General features: G+C 41.2%; 1 protein-coding gene across 1 annotated transcript; it reads left to right on the top strand.

Moving 5' to 3' along the window:
* Positions 1-11,116: 11,116 nt before the first annotated feature.
* Positions 11,117-11,683, top strand: FERD3L (Fer3 like bHLH transcription factor). Its single transcript, XM_041466745.1, has one exon. The coding sequence runs from the start codon at positions 11,117-11,119 to the stop codon at positions 11,681-11,683; it is 567 nt and encodes a 188-aa protein (XP_041322679.1).
* Positions 11,684-26,547: the final 14,864 nt, after the last annotated feature.

The raw sequence follows: 26,547 nt of genomic DNA, 5'->3' as shown, positions 1-26,547 counted from the left end.
GGGGGGGGGGAAAGTTTATTTTTAATACTTTGACTTCTTGCCCCTTTTAATCTCTTATTTTATTCCAAAAAAATTTTGTCAACCTCAAGACCAGCTATGTAGCAATAAGTTCTATCATCGACTGAAAACAGCACCTATGATTGTACCTGCACAATGGTATTGCAAATTTCCTCTTTTTCACCCCTTCGAGAATTATTTTGTAAGAGCTCCAACATGTATACCTTTTCCCAGTGGGAAATTTTGATGAATCCATTGTCACTATAAAGACCACCACTTTAAGTATGTCTCTAAGTGACTTTATGCTGCTACCTAGATCTGCAGGTGGTTTAATCCAATTAATTTCAGTTTCATTTTTTGTAAGATAATGATTTTGAATATTAAAAGGATATTGGCTAGAATGTCCTGCTCTCCCAAATTCTTTAAATCATTGTTTCTATGTTTGTCTTTGAATAATAAATGTAATAATATTAGCTCTTTCAAAAATACACAATGAAGTTAAAACCTGGTTTAAAATATTCTGAAGAAATTAACTGCATTGTTAAGTAGCAAATGAAAAAAAAAAAAAAAAGAAAAAGAACAAATTATGCAATTGCTTCAGAATGCATTAAGAAACTCCCTTTCAACACAGGCTTAGAGGAATGAGTCAAGAAATCCTGGAAAAATCTCTCATAGCAATAAAGACTAAACCAAAACCACCATGGCTAATCTTCAACATCCTAGGACACTCCTGACTGACTACTGTGTACTAAGGTATATCAAGTTTTTAATTCACAACCCTGATTTTCTACCTGAGCTAAATTAAATGTGATTATGTGTCCTTTTTTACTTCTGAAAAATAGGAAAGAAAATAGATTTCCTCAATTATTCAATCTTTCTGGAACTAAAAATAAAATGGATTGTTCCATTCTTAACTTATTTTCTCTGGATCTGGTCTCACAAATGAGATAATCCCAGAGAGATTTAGCTTTGAAAGCAAAAGAGAATGATTTGATTTTCCCTAACTTTGTGAGCCAGGATTACCTACCAATTAAAGAATTAAGCTAGGAGACTAGAGACAGTGGGTTTGTTCTTAGCTGTGCAACTAATGTATTTTGGTAACCCAATGCAAATAATCGGCCCTGCTTCTCTTCAGTTTATCCTTTCACAAGGTGATATATTTACATTTACATTTTGTTGGTGTGGTATTTACATGCCTATGCTTGTAAAACAGAATAATAGAATAATATTACTTTCTAAACTTACTTACTCTAGTGCTAGCAAAACATGCCATAGCCAGGACCCTGTATTTATGTGGGTAGTAGTAAATATCTGTAGGTCCTCCTTCATGTGTTTACATAATTGCCCTTGTGGTCTGAGGATGCTTTAAATGCAATGATGGAGTTGTCTATGACTCACAATGATCTTTGTGCAAATGAATTGATGCTGTTGTTCCCCATTGTTAGTCTGGGGGAAATCCCTAATGGGGAGTGAGACTCCATTATTCAGTAATTCTCTGAAGTTGAGCAAATGTGGGGCAAAGATGACCTGGCTCAGGACATGAACAAATTGCTTTTAATCAGTGAGTTTATAGAATAGCTGGACTATGAGTTCTCATTCCTTACTCTCTAGATTTTAACATACACTCGGGCACATCTATTTATTTACTATTTGCTTTCAAAATTTTCTACTTATATATAGTTTTATTTGCCATTGTGCCCACAGATCATGGCGTCCATGAGTAGTGCTACAATAGTTGCTATGGCTCTTAGGTTCAGCCTTCCTGTGTTATGCTTTCCCTTCACTGGACAGAATTCAGAATTTGAAAACTAAAAATATTTTCAGTTACAAAGTTTTTGGGCTTCATCTGTGTGTGGTAGCTAGTTCTGAAACTCATTCAATCCTCCTTCTAAATCTCCAACCTACTGATGCAGAAGAAAAGTGTCCACCTTCCCTCCACACCACTGCCATCAAGATATTATAGACTCACAACTCCTCCTTCCCCTTCTCCAGACAGGCTATGACTCTGTTTAGCTCTTCCTCCTTTTAAAATACACTTTTTTTTGGTCATGACATGCATGAAAATTAATCTTTGTTTCATCTTCTGGTAATGTTAAAGTGTCCAGTAATGTCTGAGCTTTCCCTCTTAACTAGAGGAAATATGAAGATTCAGTCCTTGCCTGAAAGATCATCAAATCTAATATGTGATCAAAGCAACATGTTTGTCATAAATCAGAAGGCATAACAGAGGAGTGTCCCCTTCCTCTTCATGTTGGGAAGGGAATGGGAGAAACACTTCACCTCCACAAAATTCATGTCTGGTCTTCCTTCCTGCTCAGGGCCAGCGTAGCAGTTTCCCAAGTACTAACATACTCAACCACTCTTTATTTAGTCTCAAAAACCTTTCACTCATTTACAATGGTTATTGCTTTATAACTACTGATGAGCACCAACCTCTGTACTGTACCAATATTTCACTTTTGTCAGAACCTAAAGCAGAAAATAGGAGAAAGGATAAAAAGGGATGCAAAGACCCACATATAGGAAGGAGGATAGATAGCTTTAGTGTAACTGTTCAAAAAAATCCAGTAGCTTGACTCATTTAGTATTTCTAATATCCTCAAAAGATTATTATGTTATTTTACTTTTACCCAAAACAAATAAAATTGCACTGTAGATGTTAGCATCTATGTGTCCATGTGTCTATGGCACGACTTCATGAAAATTTCTTTTTTCAATTAATAGCCTGACCAGGTTACTGAAAATGAGATATTAATTTTGTTCTAATGAGAATAAACAAAGGCAGATTAAATAATATTTAAAAACCTACATGTGAATTCTCTACAATATAATGGATCATGTAACTGGAAAAGGCAACCTTACACAAGATTTTGAAGTAGTTAAATGCTTATCTTGCCCTAGATTTTTTTTTTATCCAAATGGTAGTGTCGCTCATCTCAGTTGGTAGTGAGCATCTTTCACCACTTTTGAAACATTTTCTAAAGAAAATGCAGCTTCATGAACATTCAAAACATTTAATCTCATACTTACAAAAAATATTAAAAGGAAAAATTAGACAAATTAGTATTTTCTACGGCATAGATTATTAAAGATATAGTAGACTGGCAAAGTTTTTACTGTGAGTTGAGCATGAAAGGTATTATAAAAACATATAGGCTACTTTCTTTCCCTACACACATACATATAAATCAAACAAATGGGTTAAAAACATATGATTTATGAAAATGACTTTGGGCATCTTTACCTTCAAATGTTAAACCTGTAAAAAGAATATATATAACTAACGCCCATTTAATTAACTTTAATATTGCTGTTAATATTTTTATTACTAATAACAACATTAATTTTACAGCTCAGTTACACTGACATTGATGATCCCTTTTATTCTGTAATCCAGTCAAAATTATCATGTGTAAATAAAGCAAATGGGAAATGAAGTGATTTCCTCATCCTTCAAAATACTGAAAATTGCATATTTTTCATAGGAGCACACTTTCAAATACCTCATTTAAGACCTACCCTGCTAGAGCAAACTACAAGTTATATGGCTTCAAACATTCTAGATTGTTTGTACCTTTCCATTAATGCTGCCAAATTTCTTAATGCTCATGCTTGAAAATGGTAAATTATTGCAGCTCTGAGTGTTGTGCCAGACCAAGGTGTGGGGTTGGACAGCCCCAACAGCAAGTGAAAATGGGCTCTATGATTACATTGAGAGACAAAGAGGGCAAATAGAGCAGTGAGAAGGGGGAGTTTGGGGAAAAGACCCATGGACCTAGAGAGGTGAGAAGACTGAAGTCCAGGAAGGTAAGACTAAACCATGTTCCACATGGAAGGGAAGGTAACCAGACTCTTTTTCTCAGTCTTCAATTGTAAGACCAGTTGTTCTCCAGGTACTCAGGCCTCAGCTGGAGGACAGGGATAGAGAGCAGAATGAAGACCCCATAATCCAAGGGGAAATGGTCAGCAACCTGCCACATCACTTAGACACACACAGGTCTGTGGGGCTGGCTGGGATCCACCCAAGGGTACCAAGAGAGCTGGCAGAAGTGCTCACTGGGCCACTTTTCATCATCCACCAGCTGCCCTGGCTAACCAGGGCGGTCCCAGGTGACTGGAGGTCATCAAATGTGAGAACTGTCTAAAAGAAGGGTCATAAGGAGGACATAGGGAAGTACACCTGACCTTGTTCTGGGAAAGGCCATGGAGCAGATCATCCTGAGTGCCATCACATGACATGGGACAACAAGGGGGATCAGGCCCATCCAGCAGGAGTTTATGAATGGTGCTGCCAGCAAGTACCTGTGAAATCTTCTGACAAAATGTGTTACCATCCCCCAGATCCTGATGGCAGAGGGAGGAGAAGATTTGGCTGCATAGGCAGTAAGCAGCCCAATGGATCTAAAGATTTCAGCCCTGCCACTGACACACATGGGAATAATATGATGGGACATAGGATGGAAACTTTCATTTTGCAATTCACTTTTTAAAAAATTCTGACAAATAGCAGTAACACTGGTATGTATTTTTAAAATTACATTTGCAGAATCAAATCTTTTAAGTTAGCAAGCAATCAAAACTCACTCCGTATTGTTAATAAAAACATGTTCCAGAGATATATTAATAAATCATTTGATGAACATGCTCATATAATTAATATAAAAGTCATATAGCATCCATGGAGGGACCAAGTGCTTACAGCTAAATGTTTTAATGAGATCTTCTTAAGGTTAAAAGTCTCTATAACACAAAAGGTCCCAGAAGTTAAATTCTAGATAAATCAAACTCTCAATTCCAATTTACCTTATTGTTCTATTGGCCACAATTCTTCTGTCTCTCTTTGACACTTGTTCTGTTCCTGCTTTCCATTTGTAAAGAGAAAAAATGCAAATCTACCAAGCATATTGATATGGCAGCTGCTAAAGCATGAGAAATGCTTTTAGAAGCAAGATTTTAAATCTAATATTTATTCATGACTTATTTACCACAGAAAAAAAGAAAAAGGGTGAATGACTAAGCAAAAATAAGCAAACACTATTCATCATATTAGCTGTTTCCAATGCGTTGAATGGGAATGAAATGGAAATTCAGTTGGAAAGATACTATGTGATACTGTAATTGTAGATTATTGTCATAAATACACACAAATACACAAGCTGTTAAGAGCTGTTAAGAGGGACTATGAAGAAAAGAAATTACATATCCTTAGGAGAATACCATAGCCAGAAGCTAGCAAGCTAATGGATGGTTGAGAAGCTTAGCAAAGGAGACCTGTTTTCTGTAAATGATATTTAGTTCAGTCCCCTTGCTAGTTGCAGGAGATACACCTGTGTACTATAAAAAAATAATCTGTAAATTTTATCTGTAAATTTAATTAAATTTAATCTGTAAAAAAAAAGAAAAAAGGAAAAGGATGAATCTGATCCTCCATCAAACATACATTTATTCTGTTGATATATAAGCAAAATCTTCACAAAAAATAGATTTAAGACTGACATTTCCCTGCATTTTACAAATTGTGAGAAGTGGAAAAGAAAAAACCATTAATTAATGCCTTTAGTACATAATTATAAAACAATAAAATTAAATAATTCTAATAAAGATTTTGAAAAAATCTAGACTTCTAGATAAAGAATATATATTTTATTGCATTCCATTTAAACCAAAAAATTATTTATATAACCAAATCAAGATTAAAGGAGCTGTTTGAATAGCATTACACTTTTTCATGCATGCTGATAAAAAGCCAGGAAATTCAAAGTCAAGTTTGACATTCCAACCTTAATGTATGCCCTGCTCTCAATCCCTCCCACCCCTAAGGTTATGATTAAGGAAAAAAGTATCGTTCATAAAACTTTGCAAGCATGATGAATCCCATCCCACCCTAACCACAGCTGTTCATTTCATTTGTCCATGATTTACCCAAGATTACAGTTTCAAACTTTTTCTTTGTCATTTGGGAAAATATCAACAGTTGCTTCTTTAAACTCTTCAAATGGTGTGTAATACCACTGTAAATGAAAATGAACTGCACTTTACTGGCAGAACATATCTAGTTTTATTAGGCTTTGCCAAAATATTGATTTTTCCTAATGATTTCCTGTGTCAGGGAATAACGATGTTACTGAATGTCACATTTTTGTCTGAGAGAGCCAAGTTGTGAAACCTGATCTTTGTAAGTAGGTGCTTGTATTCAAATTGGAGTCCTGTTAATGGCAGGCTGTGACACAGGAATGCATTAATACAGTCAGATGCAAGTAGGATCTGCGCCTGAGATTGCTGATAGGATCAGACTGTGAAGCTTTGGCTCACTGAATTTATTCTGGTTTTCAGAACAGAAGTATCCCACTGCTGAACTAGTAAGTTGGACTTCACCTTCTTTGTGAGCAGAGATCTCATGCATATATCATCAGCCAGGAATAAAGTTAATTCTTAAACTGTCTATGCAGGTAAACTATTTAGAAAAAAAAAATTTGCAGTGAATTCTTACAGACTCAAACTCTGGTCACTGCACCAAATACACCCAGTTATGTTTGCCTGCATGCTCTGGATATACATCTTACTGGATTTCTTTTAGTCTTTATTCATCCATTGCTAATTCTAGAGCTAAGGCTCACCCTAGAGAATTGAAGTTGGAATCTCCAAGCTTCTCACTGTCCATCCAGAGACACAGACTTGAAGTGGACCACCATGTTTACTACAGGTGCTCCTGTCTCTGCGGGAATCAAATGTCTCCATGATAACTTGTTACTTGGATAAGATCCAGCAGTTAGATAATATGAGCCCATTTCTAGTACCCATATTATTTTCCTTAACTGATGGAGTTGACCAATTCTTTCCACAAATGAGATCTGGGGAAGTCAGGCTGAGGTAACTTTGTCCTCACCTCCATACACTTCACCTGTCTGTAGTGCACCAAAGGCTTTCCCAGCAGTTTCAGCTAGCAAAGCACTGATTCCTCTGGTCTGTATTAGCTTTGACCTTGACTTCATCAGCCTCCTCCCTTCTGGTTTTTTTGTAAGGTGCTCAAAAAAGTATGGACTATTTAATTCATTTTATGTATTTTGTTAGGCCTCCCTCAGCTTCACTCAGACATAAAGTCTTCAAACATAAACTCAATCACTGTCCAGTGTTCATTGCCTATTTAACCTCATAATGCATTTGAGGACTCAATGACTCTTCCAGTGATATCACATTCAATCACATTTGCTATGTTTTCATTTGAATACTACGACATTCTTCTAGCAACAAAATAACCAGTATTCAACTAGCTTTGTGTAAATATTTCCTTTTTGTATTAATTTGTCAGTGGTGTCCATAGTGCCTTCCTCTTCACCACTGATTGACCAAGAGTCAGGACGAGATATTTTCCAAACTCTCTCTGTTCCCTTGTGAGCTGGCCCCTTCTCCACATATATATTCTGTACTGGTCCTGTCTGGCCTGTCAGAAAGGCAAACTGTGAGTCCTACAAGACAGGGACTGTCCTGTGTTTTGAGGTAGTAAGGTCCTGATCCATGGGCACTTTAATTTTAAGTTTAACAAGAAGATCAGACAGCTGCAATGTCAATAATTTGAAAGAGATTGCATTAGTGTCCCACAGAATCCATCTGTTTCTGTTATTTAGGCCAGAGTTTGAAAATGACAGCAACTATCAAATTATTTATGGATCAGTTAAAGGAGAGAAGATTTTTTTTCCATTCTACAAGAAAAGTGTAGACATTATTTTCACTTACATGTGTAACTTTTTTTTTGTTTCCAAAGCAGACAACACCTTTCAGGTCCTTGTTAAAGGAGTCATATCTGATGGAGAGTACCTACATATTTCTGCATCTCAGGGTCACTGTTGACTTCCAGTGAATTTTCTAGTAAAGTACAGGTCACTGTTAAAATCTATAGCATTTCAATCAATAATTCCAAGTTATCAGAATGGCTGTATTTTCCTGGGTGATACTGTGGACAATTATCACACAAGGTGATAAAAGGTCTGGGCAGAAAAGGATATATATATAGCTTTCTGATTGGGCTAATAAATCAGAAAAGTTGTTGTGGTTTGAGTTTTAAACACAAACCTTACATGAGCATCAAGAATAATTTTATAGATATTTCTGAAGAATAATTTTGGAAATAGCTGCACAGTGGCTTGAAATTGTAGTCATCAGTTCTTAGCATTTATAAGCACCTTGTGAGCAAATTTTTAATTGATAAGTGAAATGAAAATAAGGGAGGGCTGAAGGAAGGTAGGAGTCATAAAGTAAACTACATTCATATTTAAAACAATCTAGAACACACTTTGGATCACCTAATCTGGTCTGAGACAATTTTGGAGTAACAAAGCAGCCTCTTATGAGAATTCATTCTGTTACTCTGACAGTCTTGCTTTTTCTAGGCACTGAAAATCTGTGTCTTGCAGCATTGAGTATTCATTATACATTGCCTCACTCCATATTTTCCTTGAAATGACAAAAATCACCAATTAAACAAAGTGTCACATATTAGTGGTACCACCATTCATTGAGTTTATTCTATATAATTTAAAATATTTAATATCAGAGAAAAATCAATATTTTAGCAAGAAATAAGGGAGAATAGAAAAAGATACAAAGAGTGAAAAAATCCACTTTACAAGAGGATTCACCTTGGTAGCAAGTCTTCATTTTCTGCCAGTACCTCCCAGCCCTGTCATAGTTCTGTCTTTATTGTGTCCTTTAAAAAGCATTGATATTTTTATGGCTTATGTTATATTACTTTGTGATGCATTATTAGCTAGAAAAGCTCGTCCCTTTACGTTCTTGCAATATAAACCTCTTCCAGCTCTGGTTGTCTTTGTAGCTTGTGTCCTGCAAAAATCTGCAACTAGAGAGGTGAGCAAGAGCTTCTCTCTGAAGATACCCTGGTGAAGGGCAGGTCTGTCCTCTACTAAATGCCAATTTCCTACAGGACAGTAAATTCATGTGAATTTTGACATAGAGGTGATGAGTTAATATTTTCCATTATTTTATTTCACTGTCTGAAGTAGTTGTCTTTCCATGATAATTTTGATTCTGTAGAGACGTGTCTTTCTTGGCATTTGTCCTTAATTTTTACCTCCGTGTCTGTAAATTAAATACTTGTCGCCTCAAATAAAAGGAGCCCAAATAAGTCATGGTCCTTTGTGGGTCAGTCATAAATATATATCTGATTTTTCTTCCACCGAGCGTTTTTATACAACACTTAACATTTACATATTTTCAACTTATTTGAAGAGAGGCAGCACCTCTCACAACAGGAGGTTTACAGTTTCTCCTTGCCTCATTGCTTCATTCACCAGGTGTTCTATTACCCCATATTAGCTACAAATAAGCAAGTCTCTGAGCGGCTCTCTCCTTGCCCGCTAAGACACCTCTTATCCCTAGCAAGAATAAAGGCAATCCCGCTGTTCCTCGCTGTTTACCCAGCCTCAGGAAGGCTGCTGAGCCAGCCGCGGTGCCGCCTGCGGGTGACGGCGCCGCAGGACGGGGAGAGGCTGGCTGTCGGCCCGAAGGAGAGGGTGATGGCGATGTTCCCTCCGGTACCTGCGGCGCTGCCACGGCCCCGGGGCGCGGCCGCCCCTCTGCGGAGCTGTCCAGCGTGCCTGAGCTCCCGCGCACCTTCCGCAGCCCGCGCAGCTTCCCCGCCCGCCCCCGCCGCCGGGAAGCGGGCACGGGAAGCGGCTTTCCCCCTGCACCTTTCCCAGGAAAGGGGGTGCTTATTTCGCCTCGCTGAGCTGTCAATGACGGCAAATCCCGGTACGCGGCGGGAAATGTTTGCGGTCCTGTAGGCAAACAGGAAGTATTTTCGAGGAGAGGGATCCTTCGGCCGCCCCCATCCATCCCCTTTGATCTCATCGGTTTTGAATTCCCCTTAGAAACTAGAGACTAATTAGCCTCAAAGCGAGAGTGACAACAATGCACGACAAAGGAGAAGATTAGGTTTTGAGAAGGCAGCTCAGTGGTGATGGGCAGTCACTCCTGAGACAGCGGTGTGTACAAATCGTGTTCCAAAGAAAATCGATCAGATTCGACCTCGGTGTATCTGACGCTGCCAGGGATTGCCAGGACCGGGCTGTTTATTTAGGCAGAGCCTATGGTGCGGGAGGGTGAAGACGCAGCCCCTCTTCCAGTCTCCCAAGGCAAAAGCAAAACAATCCCCAGCGTCTGTCCTCAAGGAAACCTTGATCAAAGAAAGGTATTCAGCGGTGTCGGGTGTGTGTGTTCATGTGCATGTCACGGTATTTTGCGGCATGTATCCAGCGCTAACAGTGCGTGCGCTCAAGTTGATTCCTCTGTGCTCTGCCGGTGACAGGGACGGCTCCACCAAAGGTGTACCAAAGGCTCAGGGCGCTCTCCGCTGCCCTGAGCAGGACCAGCTTATGCTCCTCTCACGGGCAGGAGCAAGGAGTTTCAAAACAAGTGCTATGAGATTGCCTGAACCGAAATGGGATTTATGAAGCAGCCTTTTACTGGAAAGATATTTGAACTCTGGTTGAAGGGGATTTAGGGGGAATGAAGAGACGATTCCAACAGTTACTACAGGGAATGCAATATCGGGTCCCCTACAATGCTTACTTAGGCTAATGGAGGTCCTGTCATTCAGTTCCCACTGCGCTGGGATACAGAGTAAACATTCCCCGGTGACCCTCTGCATGCAGGTCCCCTCTTCAGGACATCATTAAAAGCATACATGCAGTTGCCTGACATCAGTTGTCAGGCTGGCTCCCGGGGTTCAGAGATCCCGAAAGAAAGCAGGAAAACAAGCCCAGTGGAGACCAGGCTCTGCTCCTGGGGGCTTTAAGGAGGCTGAAAATCGTTTGGTTGCGGGTGTGTAAGAAGACACAAAAGTGCTCAGCAGGTAAGAGCGGAGGGTTTTGCCAAGAAGGAACTGTCCTTGATCGCTGTGACAGGATTAACTCGCTGGGGACTCCTCTCTCGGGAGCATCCACGCGTCCCCGAGGGGATTGCCCGTCTCCTCTCATCAGCATCACGGCGAGAAATTTTACGGCCGCTCTTTCTAGTCCTGCTAATCCTGTTATCGGAGGGTTATAAATATTAACGCTGCTGGGGCTGGGGATGGGGAACCAAAATAAGCCCTCTCTGAAGTAAGATGTCAGCCAGCCTTTTCCCAGCCCACCAGCGCCCAGGGCTGCTGGATGAGCTGCACGGCAGAGCCCCGCAAGTGCCCTGCCCGGAGGGGCTGCTGGGCACCTCGGTGCTGGATTTCGTGGCCGACCTCTCCCTGGGAAGCCCACAGGAAGCCCCCAGGGCTGGGGCGGGCCTGGGGCTGTGCGAGGTCACCACCGGGCCTCCCTTCGGGGACAGAGTCCTGTCGCTTCGGGAAGGGATGGCCCGAGGTTTGCCCCTGGCTGCTTTCGGAAATGGAGATCCCGAAGACGAAGAAGAAGAGGAAGAGGAAAGGATGCGCAGCGCTTCCCTCCTGGACAGACCTAGGAGAAAACGAGTCATCACCTACGCCCAGCGCCAGGCTGCCAACATACGGGAGAGGAAGAGGATGTTCAACCTCAACGAGGCTTTTGATCAGCTCAGGAAGAAGGTGCCCACCTTCGCCTACGAGAAGAGGCTCTCTCGGATAGAGACCTTGCGCCTGGCCATAGTGTACATCTCCTTCATGACTGAGCTCCTGGACGGATGCAGCAGACAGGAGGCGAGCTAGGGAGCGCCCGGGCCCGGCGGGATACGGCTGGGGCCGGGCATCACCCGAGGGAGCGAGCAGGTGGCCTCGGCGCCTCCCTTCTGGAGAAACAGATCCGTAGCTCTTGCCTCGGCTTCTCACACCACAGCCAGGACCGTGTAGGTGTGGGATACAAAACAAGGAGTGTTAGGAGAAGCGTGCGCTGAGGTTGGGAGGAGTTGGGGAGAGGATGGGTGGAGAGGCTCAGTGTGTTGCAGACTTGTTAATATTTATAATTTTTTGCAAACGGACGGCGTGGGGGGGGGGATGGGTGGAGAGGCTCAGTGTGTTGCAGACTTGTTAATATTTATAATTTTTTGTAAACGGAGGGGGGGGGGGGGGGGGGGAAGGCGGGGATGAAGGTTCGAGGCTCCTTGGTTTGTGTTATGTTGCCTGCTTGCTTTAATATCTTTCCAATTTGTTGCTTTGGAGAAAGAATGGGCCGTGGCAGTGGAGCCCTTCCAACGTGCGGAACGGGTTTCCAGCGGGTTCGTTCCTGCCCAGCTGCCTGCCAGGGAAATCTCGGCCTGTGCATTTTAACCCAGCGCTTTCTGCCTTTTAAAAAATAAACAACAACTCCTTTTTCTTTGAAATCCAGTCTGCCAAGTCCACGCCGTGTGTCACGGGGCCAGGAAAGGCGAACATCTGGATACAACCGCTTGTTGTCACGATTTTCTTCCCGGGAGAGGCTCTGTCCTTGCGTGTGGGCGGCCAGCGCCGTCGCTCGCATCGGGCGGGAGCTGGCGCAGGAGCGCCCGGCCCGGCCCGGCGGGGCGAGGTGCGGCTGTCCGGGATGCCCCGCAGCCTTCCCGGCAGCGGCGGGGCCAGCCTGGGAAGCTGTCTGCGCCCTCCCGAGAGAGAAAACTTGTGAGTTTGTGGGCTTTGGTTTTGGGGACGTCAAGTGGAGACGTTTACTCTCTCACGGCACATTCCCTTACAAAGGCACGCACAAACACGCAAGCCACGTTTCATCTTTGCAAGGAGTAAAAAGTATGAAATACATTCTGAAAAGCCGGAGCGGGGAAGCCCGAGGAGGGCATAACCCCGGGGATGGGGATAGGGTCCACCCCGGGGATCTCTGCCTAGCGTTACCTACTGATGCCTCCGCCGGCATCCCTGAAAAGGGGCGAGCTGCCGGGAGAGCGGCAGCGGCGGGAGGTGGCCGTGACTGGGCTGGGAGCGGGGCCCGGGTCTCCCCTAGAACCCCCTCCGACCCATCTTGCTGTGCCTCTGCCCTTCCTTCCAGCTCCCTTCCCCAGTTCTCTCTGCTGCAGGCACCTTCCTTTGCTGCTGCTAGGAAAGACCTGGATTTGTCCCCGCAGCGGACGGGATGCAGCCAGCCTGCTCAGAGCCCAGTCCACTCGCATTAAACTGCCCATTCAGGGCCGTGCTTCTGCATGGCTTCGTAGGACAGCTTTTATCTTCGTTAAATTAAATTACCGTGATATTAGTAAAATCAAGATTTACCCTGAATTCAGGCTAGTATAGCTAGGATCCTATGTCTCATTTCTTCTCTCATGTTTTGTCAACTCTGTGATGATTCTTCTTTTCCTCGTTCTGTTCACTTTAATATTATCATGAGAGATCTAATATCCTGTATTAATACTTTAATATTCTGTCTCCTTTCACTTGTTTCCCTGGTTTCTTTTTCTACTTGTTTTTGTTGACCTCTCTGACTCCACGCATTGCATCTGCTCTCCATTTGTCAAAATGCTTTTTTTTCCAAGAGGCAGTTGGATAGTTAGCGCAGCTGGATCCTTTCTAGGAACTGGGGGGTTTCACCTCCTCAGATGGTTTTGCGTTGTTTTGAGGGTTGTTTTCTTTCTTTTTCTTTTTTTTTTTTTTTCCTAAAAATAAAACGAGAGAAGGAACTACATATGAACAACGTTCAAATATCAACAATAGTTCACATAACCCAATCTCATTTTAATTACCATCATCTCAGGCAAAATTATGAAGACAAATTCTTTAAGGACAATGAAATAGGCAATTTAATATTCACTTCTTACCACTATTTCTCTATGATGTCTCCCAGTATTATTATATAACTTTTCATAATTTTTCTTGCTCATATCATTGGCTAAAATTCGAACTCTATAGCACATAGAGTCTTAAGTTAAGAGATTCATAATGTAAACATGTCTGTAACAGATAATTCAAAAATTATTGGTTTTCTCTTCTTGGTTTAATAACAAAACACTGGAATTTGTTCAAGATCCAAGTTGGTTTTTTTTTTTTTTTTTATACTTGTGTCAGAGACTAGAGAAAAGCAGAAAGGATATGTTACATTTTATTTTTAAATACAAATGGATCTTGCATTATGAATCCTGATTTCTAATGGATCACTGGAAATTTTGTAGCAATACAAACAGCAGTAACATTCTTAAATGAGCCACTGGTACTAAAAACATTAGAAATTAAAAATGCAGTTGTGGTATAAACCAATGAACAAAATATGTAAACAGCACAGAAAAAATACCAAGACGTGTTTTGAACTGCCCCTGAGACACACATTGATTTATATGACCTTAGAACCTGATGACATGGGCTTGTTTGTTTGTTTGTTTGTTTCATGCTTTTCCAAAACTGATGAAGATTTACTAAAAAAGCAGTCTAAATGCAATTTTTTTCCAAGGAACTGTTGAAACCAAAGCACGTCCTTACACCCATGAAGAGCTCAGTGAAAGAGCAAGATGCCATACTGAGCCATCCCTCGGCCCCTGTGGATGTGTTGAAATCCTGGAAGTTTAGATTGGTAAGAATATAAGCCAATTATGGGAACATTGCAGACAAGATTCTTGCTGGAGTGCAATCCCATCTCGCTGAAATAACAAAACTGTGGGGTTCTTTCTCCCCTAATCCTTGTCTCAGTCCAAGATAGCTGCTTTCTAATCTGTGGAGTCGGTACAGTACAGCAGCCTGTCAGGCTTGGGAAGACAGTGAAACCCCAACCAGAACAGAGTGCAGAAGTGCTGCTAACTCCAGCAAAGCTTGGATTTCACCCACTGGAGTGAGAGGCCTTTTTCCCCTTGCTCAGAATCCCTGCTGCCACCAAAGCCGAGTCCAGCTCCTCGGTCTCCCCAAAGCACAGTGCCATTATCACCGCATTAAGAACAAAAACTGACAGTGTCAATTACTTCTGGGAAAAGATAATAAGGGGCTTTTTAAAGCCTTAGAGCTGTTTGATCATAGCCCATTTTTAGACCCTGGTCTGAGGCTGGTTTGTTTATGTTCTCTTTGGCCACTGAAGACCGACTTTTGGTAGAAATTCGAGTTCTCTTGAAGCTATCATGTTACAATTAGTATTCAGACATGTAAACCAAAAAAATAAGACTAAATGAAATCATATTTGAGAGACATTTCATAGCTTTCGCAGAGAAGTATAAATAATCAAATGATTTTGCAATCTCTAGTTAGATTGATCTTGTTTTACAGCTGCTGAACCTGAAAGGAGGTTTAAGAAAACTAGTGCTGGAAACAGAACAAAATATTATGATAGCACTACAAACTTTTGAATCCACTCTCAGATCAGCTACTATGGCCCCATGATTGGTGTTTATTATCACATTTGTCAGCATTTCATTATAAACACTCAAGTGCAGAGGGTTTATAACTCAGCTATAAAAATTCCCTCTAGGATGAAACTTGATAAGTGAAGTCTTAGCCCAACACTTTTTTTTTTTCTTTTACAAACTTTAAAATAAATTAGTTTTTGAAGTCATGGAGTTACTAAACAAAAGTAATGGAAAAGTGGTTTTGATTTATTTTTCAGATTGGTGAATCTTCTCAAAAAGAATTTCCATATTACCCTACTGGTCCTTTCAATTAACTTGGACTTCCGGTTTTTGGTGGGCTTCTTTTTTATTTATTTTTTTTTAACTTAAAAATACCTAAAATACTGAAGCTTAAAATGTGACTGTTGTGTATGCTGAGTCCCTGTTTCCACAGGAATTTGTTGTTTTACCAGGCTTGAATGCTACTAATCTGCAACAATAACAGCCAAGATTTTCCTAGAAATACAAGAGACTAGTTACTAAGGACTACTAGTTATAACTAATATTTAGGACCAATAATTATTAACTAATACTTTATAAGGACTAATAGCTGTGCTGGTTACGTTCTTTTTACAATACAGTAAATTGGTGCTTTTTCTAAAAATTTGCTAAATAGAATCAGTTCAGATTATTTGCTCTTCAACTCTGCTCAAAAAAAAAAAAAAAAAAAAAAGCTTGTTTCAAATAGTGAGATGAACACTTGTGACTGCAATATATCCAGAATAAAAGAATTGACAGAGTAAAAATATTCAACTGCAATTACCTAAAATTTTAGCTTTTCAAGAAATGTAACTCAGAAATTATGTTTTAAATAGCGCTTTATCCAAATTTTGATTTTCCCCTTCTCTGTCCTAGTTTCAGTGATTACTTTCTGTCTGGCTGGCACTGAAGTTTAAGCCTTTGAATTATTCGCAGCTGCTACTCACTCTGCTGATCACCAGCTACACTCCAGTGCAGTGGTCCTTACATACCTAAAATTCCTATTTCTTCGAAGAAGTCAAAATAGGGGAGTAATTCTCTTACCTTTACTTTTGTAGTACAGTTTTCCACATTATTATGTACTTACAAGGACTGCAACATATTCAAACTGTTGTGTGCATGAAATTTTCTTAATGTGGCTTTTGCTGCTGTCTAAGGCTTCAATGTCACAATGACAGTGACACAGACCCTGTCCTCCCATGCTGAGGGGTTTTGAATGGTTCCCACACAAAGGTATTGCACTGCAGAAGGACAGGCATCACTATTGTCACATGTGACTTTATTTCAAACAAATAATCAGGCACACTGAGATTCTAGGCCTATTTATGATTTTGTCATGCCTCTGCCATAATTTCAAAAAGAGAGATAGAGAGTATCCTGTTGGTTTAACTGTCTCTCCTTAGCTCTGAAAGCAGAAGAAAGGTAATAATTTTCCCTATGAGTTCCAGCTCCATCTTCTCTTGCTCCAAGCCTTACAGGGGATCACGGACAAGCAGTACATTTCATGATTTTCTACACAGCAAAGAGGAAATCCATGAATGCAGAGTCTTCAACATAAACACATGCACTGAGAGAAGTTGATTCAGATGTTGATATTACTTTTTATTTCTAGCATTGTTTATTTACTATGCAGTCTTTAACCTAGTTAATGATTCCAAATTTTGAAACTTACAGTTATCAGAAGGAAGGGTGATACCTATAGAACAAAGGATACAGGAATAGAAATACCACAGCAACCACTATTACTGCTTGAACTTTTCAGTTTCACGTGGGAGAAATGTTGTCTTTGATCTCACTAAAAATAGTTTAGCAAAGACTTTCAAAGCAACCAATAATTTATGATTTTTCATTATTTTGTGTGGTCAAGATGAGGTGTCATATAAAGATCCTGATGTCACTGCTGAAACAAATGTTGTGACCTGAAGCCATAGCCAATATTTTGGTGTTTGATGGTGAAATGGAAGTGTGCAGCTCCACCAGTCCTTTTCTCTTTAGCTGCAAGTAGTGATTACAGTGAAAATATTGCTCATATCCAGTGCTGCTGGTAAACTATATTACACTTTACAGTGCCCTGGGTTTCCTACTCAAGCTCTTAGGGGCTTGGCAGGGCTGCTTCCATGTGGAAAAGCATGTAAAGAAGGCACTGAGCCTTGTTCCCAGAGACATGCACTGGGAAGGGGCCAAGTCATCCATCCTGGGTTTAGCCACAGCCAGGCTCTTGTACTGACCAAAGTGTGTCCTTTGAAGGCCTTTTTAATAAATACCTACTTTATTCCTTTAACACTGTCTGGCCTCTGTTCTAGGCAGCCTCTCAAGGTACCACTCTTCCAGGGGGTGTTTCTGGGTAAAGTGCCATCTGCACACTAAAAAATATACCAAGAGACTAGAAATATAAAGAAAAGTTTCTTTAAACAGAAACTTTTGCAAGTAAAAGGGAAGACTCCACAAAGCCTTTGCACCCTGCTCCAGCCCTAGACCTGGTAGCTCTTTGAATTTGCCTTTTAACCCTCTACTGCTCTGCTCCCCTCCCTCCTGGCAAACAGAAGGCCCTTGTACTACAAAGAATGTCTCCTTTGGAATACATTTATTTGGGAAAAGAATGTAAAACCTGATAGAGCTAGATCCAGCCACAGCTCAGCAAATTTCATGTTGCAAGTGTGCTGCATTTTCTATTAAAGCTGGCGCCAGTGATCAGTTTCTGCCATTCAGTCCACTCCGTGTGGTTGTATATTTTCTTAATGAGGATCTGAAATCAGCCTCTTTCACTCAACTGACAGTCTGCCAGAATTATGCCATCTTTCCTAATGCAGAGATCATATGATCCATCTGTTGTCTGCAGCCATGCAGGGGAAACATTTTCCAAGGAGAAATGTGGGTTGGTCCCAAAAGTATGTAATTATCCAAATGCTGAAGTGTTTCAGATGTTTCAAGGTGCTCTTGGGCCTGGTCTTGGGCATTGAAGCTCCTATGAAGTCTTTGAGAATAATGTACATAACTAAGTCATTGAGTTGCCAGGAAATATTTGGAGTACAGGCGTAATTTTTAAATTATTATTAAATAACTTCAAGCTGAATCAGATATTTAGTCCTCAGCAACATCATCTGGGGACATTTGCGAGTACTTACAATCTTAAGTAGTTCACTTTTTTGTTGTTAATATTATCACATAAGACACAAAAGATAAAGAGCATTAAGTGAATATGCAGAAAGATGTTTTAATCTATTTTTATAATTATTTCATTATATGTTAGAATACTGCAGTAACTCTGCAACACCATTGACTCTCATAATTCTGCAAACTACCAGATGCAAAAGAAGTTGCAGGATGATGAATAATAGTAATGGAGGGGGAAAAAAGGAAAATATGATTGAGAGACTGTAAAATGAAGGGCTATCTCAGATCTTTCTCTACCTTGCATGAAGGCGTGTGGAATTCATTTCATATTACATCTGACTCTGTTTAAATTTTCTTTGCAGATATCTTGAAGGTTGCCAAATATGATTAAACTGACATTTTAGGCCCTCATCAGGTGCCACCTCCTTGACATACAGAACCCAAATGTTAATCGTGAGCAAATGGAACTTTCTCTGAAGTACTGATAACTGTGCTCAAACTACTAAACCAGTCCTTGGTAAGATGGACTTTAAGTCCTATAGATGCAAACACCTTCACCAGCCCCAAGGTGTTAAATTTGGAAACATCCACCTATCCATTGCTTTATTTTGTCAGCTGAACTTGGGTTGACAACAGCATAAGTAATTTCTCACTGTTATATATTTCAGTCATCCAGGAAAAAAATTATTTCAGCATTTCCTCTCAGATCACAACTGAACACAACCTATGGACTGAACTCCATTTTGCTGAGGAAGTTCTGTGATGTTAATAACATGAGGTTTGTCCTTGGAGAGAAATAAGTTTTACCAAAGCTATAGATAGAACACACAACATTCGAAATATTTTAAAAATTTAAAATGTGCAGGCATATCTCCTGAAATACACAAACTGAACCAAACCCAAAAAAACCCAAACAAACAAACCAAAACAAGATAAATTTCTCATCTTGTTTTTGAGAGTAAGAGAAACATGAATCTTTAGTGTAGCATAGGCCAAATTATTTGAAAAATTCAGTGCATCAGCCAAATATTGGACTGGAGAGCATTTTGGTGTACAGGACCAGTGGTTTTTGCCTTCAAGCTGGAAAGACATGATAGCTACCTGAGAAGGACACCGTGGAGGAAAAGTTCTAATGACATTCACTTCAATCCTGCTTCACCTTACAGAACACAGCTCTTCTGAAGCTATGGGTCATTAGTAATATTTATTGTGAGGGTTTCTGAATCACTTCCATAGCACATAAACACTAAATATAACCCCAAAGATGCGCTGTGAGATGAAAAGAGAAGATTTTATGCACAAAGTATTTTCTTTTGCTGAAAACATCCAGAGACACATTTTCAAATGACAGAAAGTCTACACAGAGGTTGGTAATGATCACCTTGCAGCAGCATGGTGGAAATGCAGGTGGCACCACGGAGGTTTCTTAGAGAAAACCTAGGGAAAACACAAAACTAGGTTTGCTGTGGTTTCTTTCCACTCCATGTATAATGCTACTACTGCCTGCAGGCATTGCACTCCTGAGTCTGTATCAAAATGGGGTGGTGCTTATCTGCACCATTTGTGGTGCCACAGCTGTTACTGGGGGCCTGCTAATCCATTCCCTTCAGTTCTGATGCCCTTACAGTAGCACCTATTCCAGCATGGATTTCACATGCCATTTTCAAATGCTCTTGAGCAAAGTTTAATGGCAACTTTTTGTCATATAATATTTTACTAACTTCTATGACTTAAGGGGCAGCAGAAATCCCTTTTTCCTCAATGAACAGTTTGGGAGGGATATGTGCAAAGAAACACAATGCCTTCCATTCCCATAACCACAAGGAATGAAAAAGCATCTTCTACCTCTTTATAGCAGAGTAACTTGTTTCTGATACACATTAGATCTGCAGAAATTTGAAGGGCTGTTTCTCACAGTAATAGCTGAGTGACTGTATTGCCTTTTTTTCCTCCTGTCTATATGCCTTTGGGTTGGCCCTTTACCCTTAATGTGAGCAATTATGAAGTGCTTCCTATCGTACATCTGATTTAGCTTTAAGAACTTCATTTCCCAACAGTGCATCTAATCTTTAAAGATGGTTATTTTTCTTCTTTTTTGGAGGAAATTTTCTACCCACAGTGAATTCTGTGAGGAAATGGTAGGATTTAGACAGTTAACCTGCCAGCTACACTAACAAATCAGATAGTTTGACATCTAGACCAGACTATTAGTTCCTGCAATGAACTGACAACATGAAACCACAAATGGAAGGATTTGGTGTTGCAAAATTTTACCTGCCAAATTGGAGGCTATGTTGTCCTCTCAGAAGAAACAGCCCGTTCTGGGATGCATCCTCAAGAAGGAGAATGTGGCAGCTGTTTCACTTTTTGCAGCAACATGACACAGTGTTACAGGAAAGAAAATACAGAGAGTTATCTTAGTTGATTGAAATGAAGCCAAATGACAGTGTGCCATACCACAGCCACTCAATTACATACGTTGAATGTAGATAAAGTTGTAGTTACCCATAATGGACTTTGGCCAAAAGACAACATCATGAATCTTTCCAAGACACTAAAGGATTTTCACTGACCAAAACTTTAACATGTTGGCAGATAACTGCTAGGTTGAAGGCCATTTGGGGATAACAAAAATAGATCATAAATGTCACTGTAGATAGCATGTGGCTGTAAGCCACAGAAATATAATTGATCAAACTTCTATCTGTTTGGAAGGAATGATGAACATCCTACTGTCAAATAACCCAGATTCAGCAAAAATTCCTGCAGACATATGTCATTCCAATTACTCAAGTCTCTGATACAGTGATTACAAGCAAGCAGTGCAGTAAGCTCTGTGAGGCTGTAGCTTGTTTTAATACTGGTTTCTTTTTTATTAAAATGGATGCTCTAAACACTAAGCATTCTTGTAGAGAAAAGGATTACCAGTTGAACAATAAAGTTCACTGTTTCAAATTAAAGCCCTTGCTACATCCATTAAAGCCCACTGAACATCCTCTACCTTCAAGTTAATTTCAGCATCTGCTGTTGCCAAGAGCTGCATTAGTCCTTTTGCAAAGCATGAAAAATTAAGCATAGCATTAGAGAAGACATTAGAAAATATTATGAGTTGCTCAAATATGAAGTGAGATGAAAACCTGAACATATTTTAGAGTCAGAAGAGTATTTTGGAATTAGGTCTCTGCTCTGACTGAAAATCTGGGCCATATCTTAGTGTTTAGTGTCCAGTCCATATATGCCCTTCTGAGCTCAAAGCATCCTTGCACTTACTAGTTCAGCAACAACATTTCTACTATGCAGAAAAATGTGGATGTTTTGAAGACTAAAAATTAATTACAACCTTATTGAAAAGGATTATTGTTTTAATAATGAAAAATTCCACAAGTTCAGCTAAATATTAGAGAACAATGACTGATGATTTACTCCAAAGGCGGCTTTTCTTACATATCTCTTATTCTCTTAGTCTGGACCTATTATAATTTTTATTTTATTTGAAGTTGAATTGACCTTTTTTAAGGCTTGATCCAAAGGCCACTGAAACTGTCTCCTTGACATCAAAGGATTTTGGACCGAGTCCTTAATGCATGTAAGCACAAATGCTCTAAAAGGAGAAACAAATATTTCTCTGCTTCTGACATGAGCTATTTTTAGTGCTGCAAGGTCAGATAGTAGATTTTGGCATGAGAATGTTTGATATAGACACTTTTCAAGGCAGAAGCAGTACAGTATTTTGCATAAATACAAGTACAGATGTTTGTTTGGAGGTTAGAGTTCATAAACAGTCAAGTATGTACACAGATATGTGAACAGTGAATGTGTGCTAATTTACTTTAACGTATCAATAAACTACCACCTCTCTGGAAAATTGCCTTTGGAATTTGGTAACTGAGATTTGTGCTCTAGATCAGCTTCATTGTTGACCTACTATATGATCTTTGGTCAGAAGATAGGCCAGGATGTGGACCAATGGACAGGTCAGTCCTTTGTGAGCAAGGTAACCTAATCATCATTCTATATTCTGGAGGAAGGAAAATGAGATTGGGGGTGTAAAATCAGGAGTAATGATGGATAGCAGATCTTCAGGCATCATGTCTGATAGCCCATAGCACAAAACAATTATAATCTCCCCATGTAGAAAGGAATATGTAAACTTTAATGTGTGCTGACTGCCTTTTCTGAAAGGAAATACAACCTGTCAGAGATGGAAATAAACCCCCGCTCGCTCAAAAGTTTTTCTAGCTCTAAGTAGGTGTCCTTGGAAGTAAGGTAATTGTGGAAAGAGTGAGATGGGTGTTAATTTCTGTGAACCTTTCCCCTCCAGGCTCACCTCCTCTGCATGGCTGCATTCAGTCTGCGTGGTCTATGCCCTGGAGGAGGAGATGGATGGGTTCCATTTTGGGGACCTGGCATTCAATCAGCCTGCCAATGAAAGAAACCCCATTTCCTTTGCCCAGGAATCATATGTGTATGTTGGGATGACCTTCCATGTTCTTTCCCTCACATCAGAATTTGCTGTCCATTTCAGATTTTAAAAACAGTTTATTATCCTGTCTACTGAACTTCTATGTTCATTTATGAGTTATGGTTACTTCTCACATGACTTCTTTTTCATTTTCATCTGTAAGATTCCAAGAGCACCTGAAATCCTAAAGGAGACCACATATAGTAGGAAGCAGGTGGGGGTTGATTTTTCCCAGGATTGCAGACATTGCTAACAGGGTGAAAGCCCACTTCCATGATGAAATTCTGGCTCCATGGCTCTGATTCTAACTGCTTGAGCTGTGGGGTGTTTGAGTCCACCCATAAGAAGAATGCTTTATCCATCAGTGGTGCTGTAGGTGCATTCTTCCCCACCTTGGAAGAAAAAAGCAAAACTTGTGGCTAAAACAGCCTGAAGTTTAATGGAGTTTCCTTAGGCCAAGTGCACTGGAAATTGAATATATAGATTTGAGTAATGTGTGGGAGCAGGAAGACTACAAAAAAAAATTATATTTATATAGTTCAGGAAAGATGGAAGAGATGGAAAAGAAAAAAAAATCAAAGGAGCTGAAATAGCCAATAAGCTCCATTATTAATAAAAATAACCATTATCCCCTGGAGTGTAGATAAGATTGTTTTACTAAGAGGTCTTTTCAGATTTAGATGTGAAACTGCATAAACAAGACCCAGAGCCATAATTAGGGGCAAAACTCCACCACAGCATTAGATATGTTGATCTCTTGTGATGGGAAGGACTGGTCTTGTCTAGGATATTTGAGAGGATACCACTCTGCTTAAACAGCCCCATCCATGGCCATGAATTATTTCTTGATCTGAATAAAAGATTTGATATAAAAACACGTGTTGAAAATAATCTGAGAATTTATTGGGAGACCTGTCTCTTATGTGGGCTTGCTCTTTTGCCAGCAGCATATATGTATTTCTCGGCCTTGCACAGAATCGAGAGCTTGGAACAGAGGATGGATGCAGGAGATGCCGAAAGCCGGTGCGCGGGGGGCGCAGCGCTCCCTGCCGCCGGCCCAGGGGCGGAAAGGATGGGCTGCCCTGGGAACACTGGAAAAAACGCTGTCGCATCCTTTCGTGGCAGCAAGCTGCTAGGACTTTTACATGAACGGCCACACGACAACGATCTTAAAAATTAAATAAAAATCATTGTAGCAATTTTGACAATGAAACCGACCCGCTACAGGAACTCCGCGTTATTCATCTGTTTTCCAGAGCTTCCGAAGGAAGCGAGTGTCAAAGCGCCGGCAGCTGGAAACCCACCCGTGGGAAGTGTCCGTATGTCCTCGGGGGATCCGTGTGCCGGATGTCTCCCGAGGACCCAGCGCGGCCACCCCCGGGCTGGGCAGCGGCGCTGCGGCCGCGTGGGGCCACCTCAGCGAGAAAAAACACTCGGGGCTCGCTGAAACACGAGCGAACAGAGCCGGGAGCGGGCGGGCAGCTCCTCACGGCCCCGAAACTCGAATGACCCAGCCTGACGGGGCTCTGGTCGAGGAGGCAGCGGCTCAGCCAGGAGCGCAGCGGGGCCGGCGGGGAATCGTGCCCTCCGGTGGCCGCCGGCCGCACAGCCCGGCCCGGCCCCGCTGAGCCGCCCCGCCGCCCCTGCCCGGCCCGCGGAGCCGAGCCCACCGCGCCCACCCACGTCCGGCCCAGGTAGGGAGGCAATGACGGCAGATGCTCGTCAGCTTTTCCTTGGTTCTATGAGCTGCCGCGGTGATAGTGAGGAAAAAAAGAGGTGAAAGAAGACGAGAAACGGGTCCTGCTCTCATAACCTTTTTATATTCGTTCTGTCTGTTTGCTGTTGCTGAACAGAAATTTGTACCAGGGCACAGTGAGAGTTGCCAGCCTGTTTCCCCGTGTGCTTTCTACGCAGAGCAAATTACAGCATAAACGCCAGTGGGCAAAGCTGCTTGGTGGTCTCTCATCCCTTTTGAAGGGGTATGGTCCTGACCAGGTTTCACCTAGAATCCACAGAAATTAAAATACCTAGCTGTGGAAACTAGTAGGGAAACTTCAATTGATTTCAGTGGTCTTTGCCACTTAAAGATAAAACCTCTCAGAAAACACCCGACTGAAGACTTCAGCATCCAAAACATGCAGGCAAGGCTGTCTCTAGGCATGCTTGGATGTAACATATTGCTCAATATTCCAAGGAATCAGCAGCAGTGAGAGTTTTACCACAGTAAACAGCCTTTGTGACCTAAATTACATGTGTATGTGCTTGCTGTATGGGGAATACAGAACAGCCTTATTGTAATCCAACTATAATTTGTGTGTATGCACAATCTGTTTAACACATTGATGAGGGGCAGCATTGTAGTTGCAACCACCAGATCTTGAGCACATTAGTTCTTAAACTTCTGCACTGACTTATAAATGGGCAGACAAAATTGGGCCTTTCATTCATTCATTCATTCATTCATTCATTCATTCATTTCTTTCTAGAAATCAAGGAAAGAATCAACCTTTTGACCTACTCCCCTCAAAAGCTGTGATGTTTCAGGCTGGATAAGGCAGATACTGCTTGTCCCTTCCTGTGAGTGTCTCAACAGTTAATGGGTGCCTGCAGAAGGGCTGGAATCAAGATGGGGCCATCCTTTACAGCTGTGATCAACCACGACTACAATGACCATCACAGACCAATTTATTCCTCATTTCTTCCTACCAGGAGTTTGTCATTTATTTAGCTCTGTGTTCACAGCCATACCTGTAATCTAGACAGCTGCTTTACCAGTGCTGTAGCTTTCTGCAGAGGTGACAAAATGCTGGAGAGCTCTGGGTCCTTCCAGTGTTTCATGTAAGAGTTCATCCCACAACACATATTTTCCTGAGCTGAGGCCCAGGGAAGCTTGCAGGAATGGACCTGGAAATCTCTAGAAAGGCCACGGATCTGTTTGCAGTTTTGCTTGCTACCACCAAAGAGTGAAACAGAGTTGAAATTCTGCCCAAGGAGTCAGGAGAGTTCTTACCTAAGCCATGCTTATGCATAGAGAAAAACGGGACATGACATCCTTTATCCCATGCTCTAAAGTGGTCTGCAGAACTACCTTAGTGGCTTAGTGGAGGTTCAAAACAAATGGTTTAACACTGCATAACTAAAATACAATTATTATTTTAGTGTGAAACACAAAAGCTCCACCTCAATCCCCATCAGAACTGTAGATTTCAAAATAAACCAGAATTTAATTGATTTTCTTTAATCTCTGCGCAGACTTCACTCCCCTTCTCTCCCAACATATATATGTGTTCACACTGAAAAAGATAAACAGTAAACACATGCACACACAAGCACATCCTCACCTATAGACACACACCAGTATGTCTTTCTCTCTCGCACAGACCCCCAGATACAACTTTCTGACACATCCACCCTCCTCCCAACACAGTTCCACACACTCCAGCACTAGGCAGGGTTGCTGCCTGCCAGCAGGCCTGGGGGATCCAGGCAGGCTCCCACAGCCAGCCCAGCCCAGCCCAAGTCCCCCGGGACAGATCATTGCCACCACAACTCATCTGGCCCCTGCACTCCTGTGTGGGTCTTGACAGTAACATCACGGGCTTATATGCCTTTGCTCTTGAACCCATAATTTGGGAGTTGGAGATAAAACAAAAGCCAAAATTAAGAAGATGGTGTGGGAGGAAATGTGGTGCAGTGCAAGGGACCAAAAGGTACCAAAAGAAAGTTCACAGTCGCTG

This window comes from Pyrgilauda ruficollis, unplaced genomic scaffold (assembly GCF_017590135.1).
Source record: "Pyrgilauda ruficollis isolate IOZ18807 unplaced genomic scaffold, ASM1759013v1 scaffold2, whole genome shotgun sequence".
NCBI lineage: Eukaryota > Metazoa > Chordata > Aves > Passeriformes > Passeridae > Pyrgilauda > Pyrgilauda ruficollis.
Note: the sequence above shows the minus strand (reverse complement) of the source record. Positions and strands in the feature narration are given on the sequence as shown.

Coding starts and splice junctions, on each gene's coding strand:
- FERD3L (XM_041466745.1), top strand. CDS start 11,117: ATGTCAGCCAGCCTTTTCCCAGCCCACCAGCGCCCAGGGCTGCTGGAT.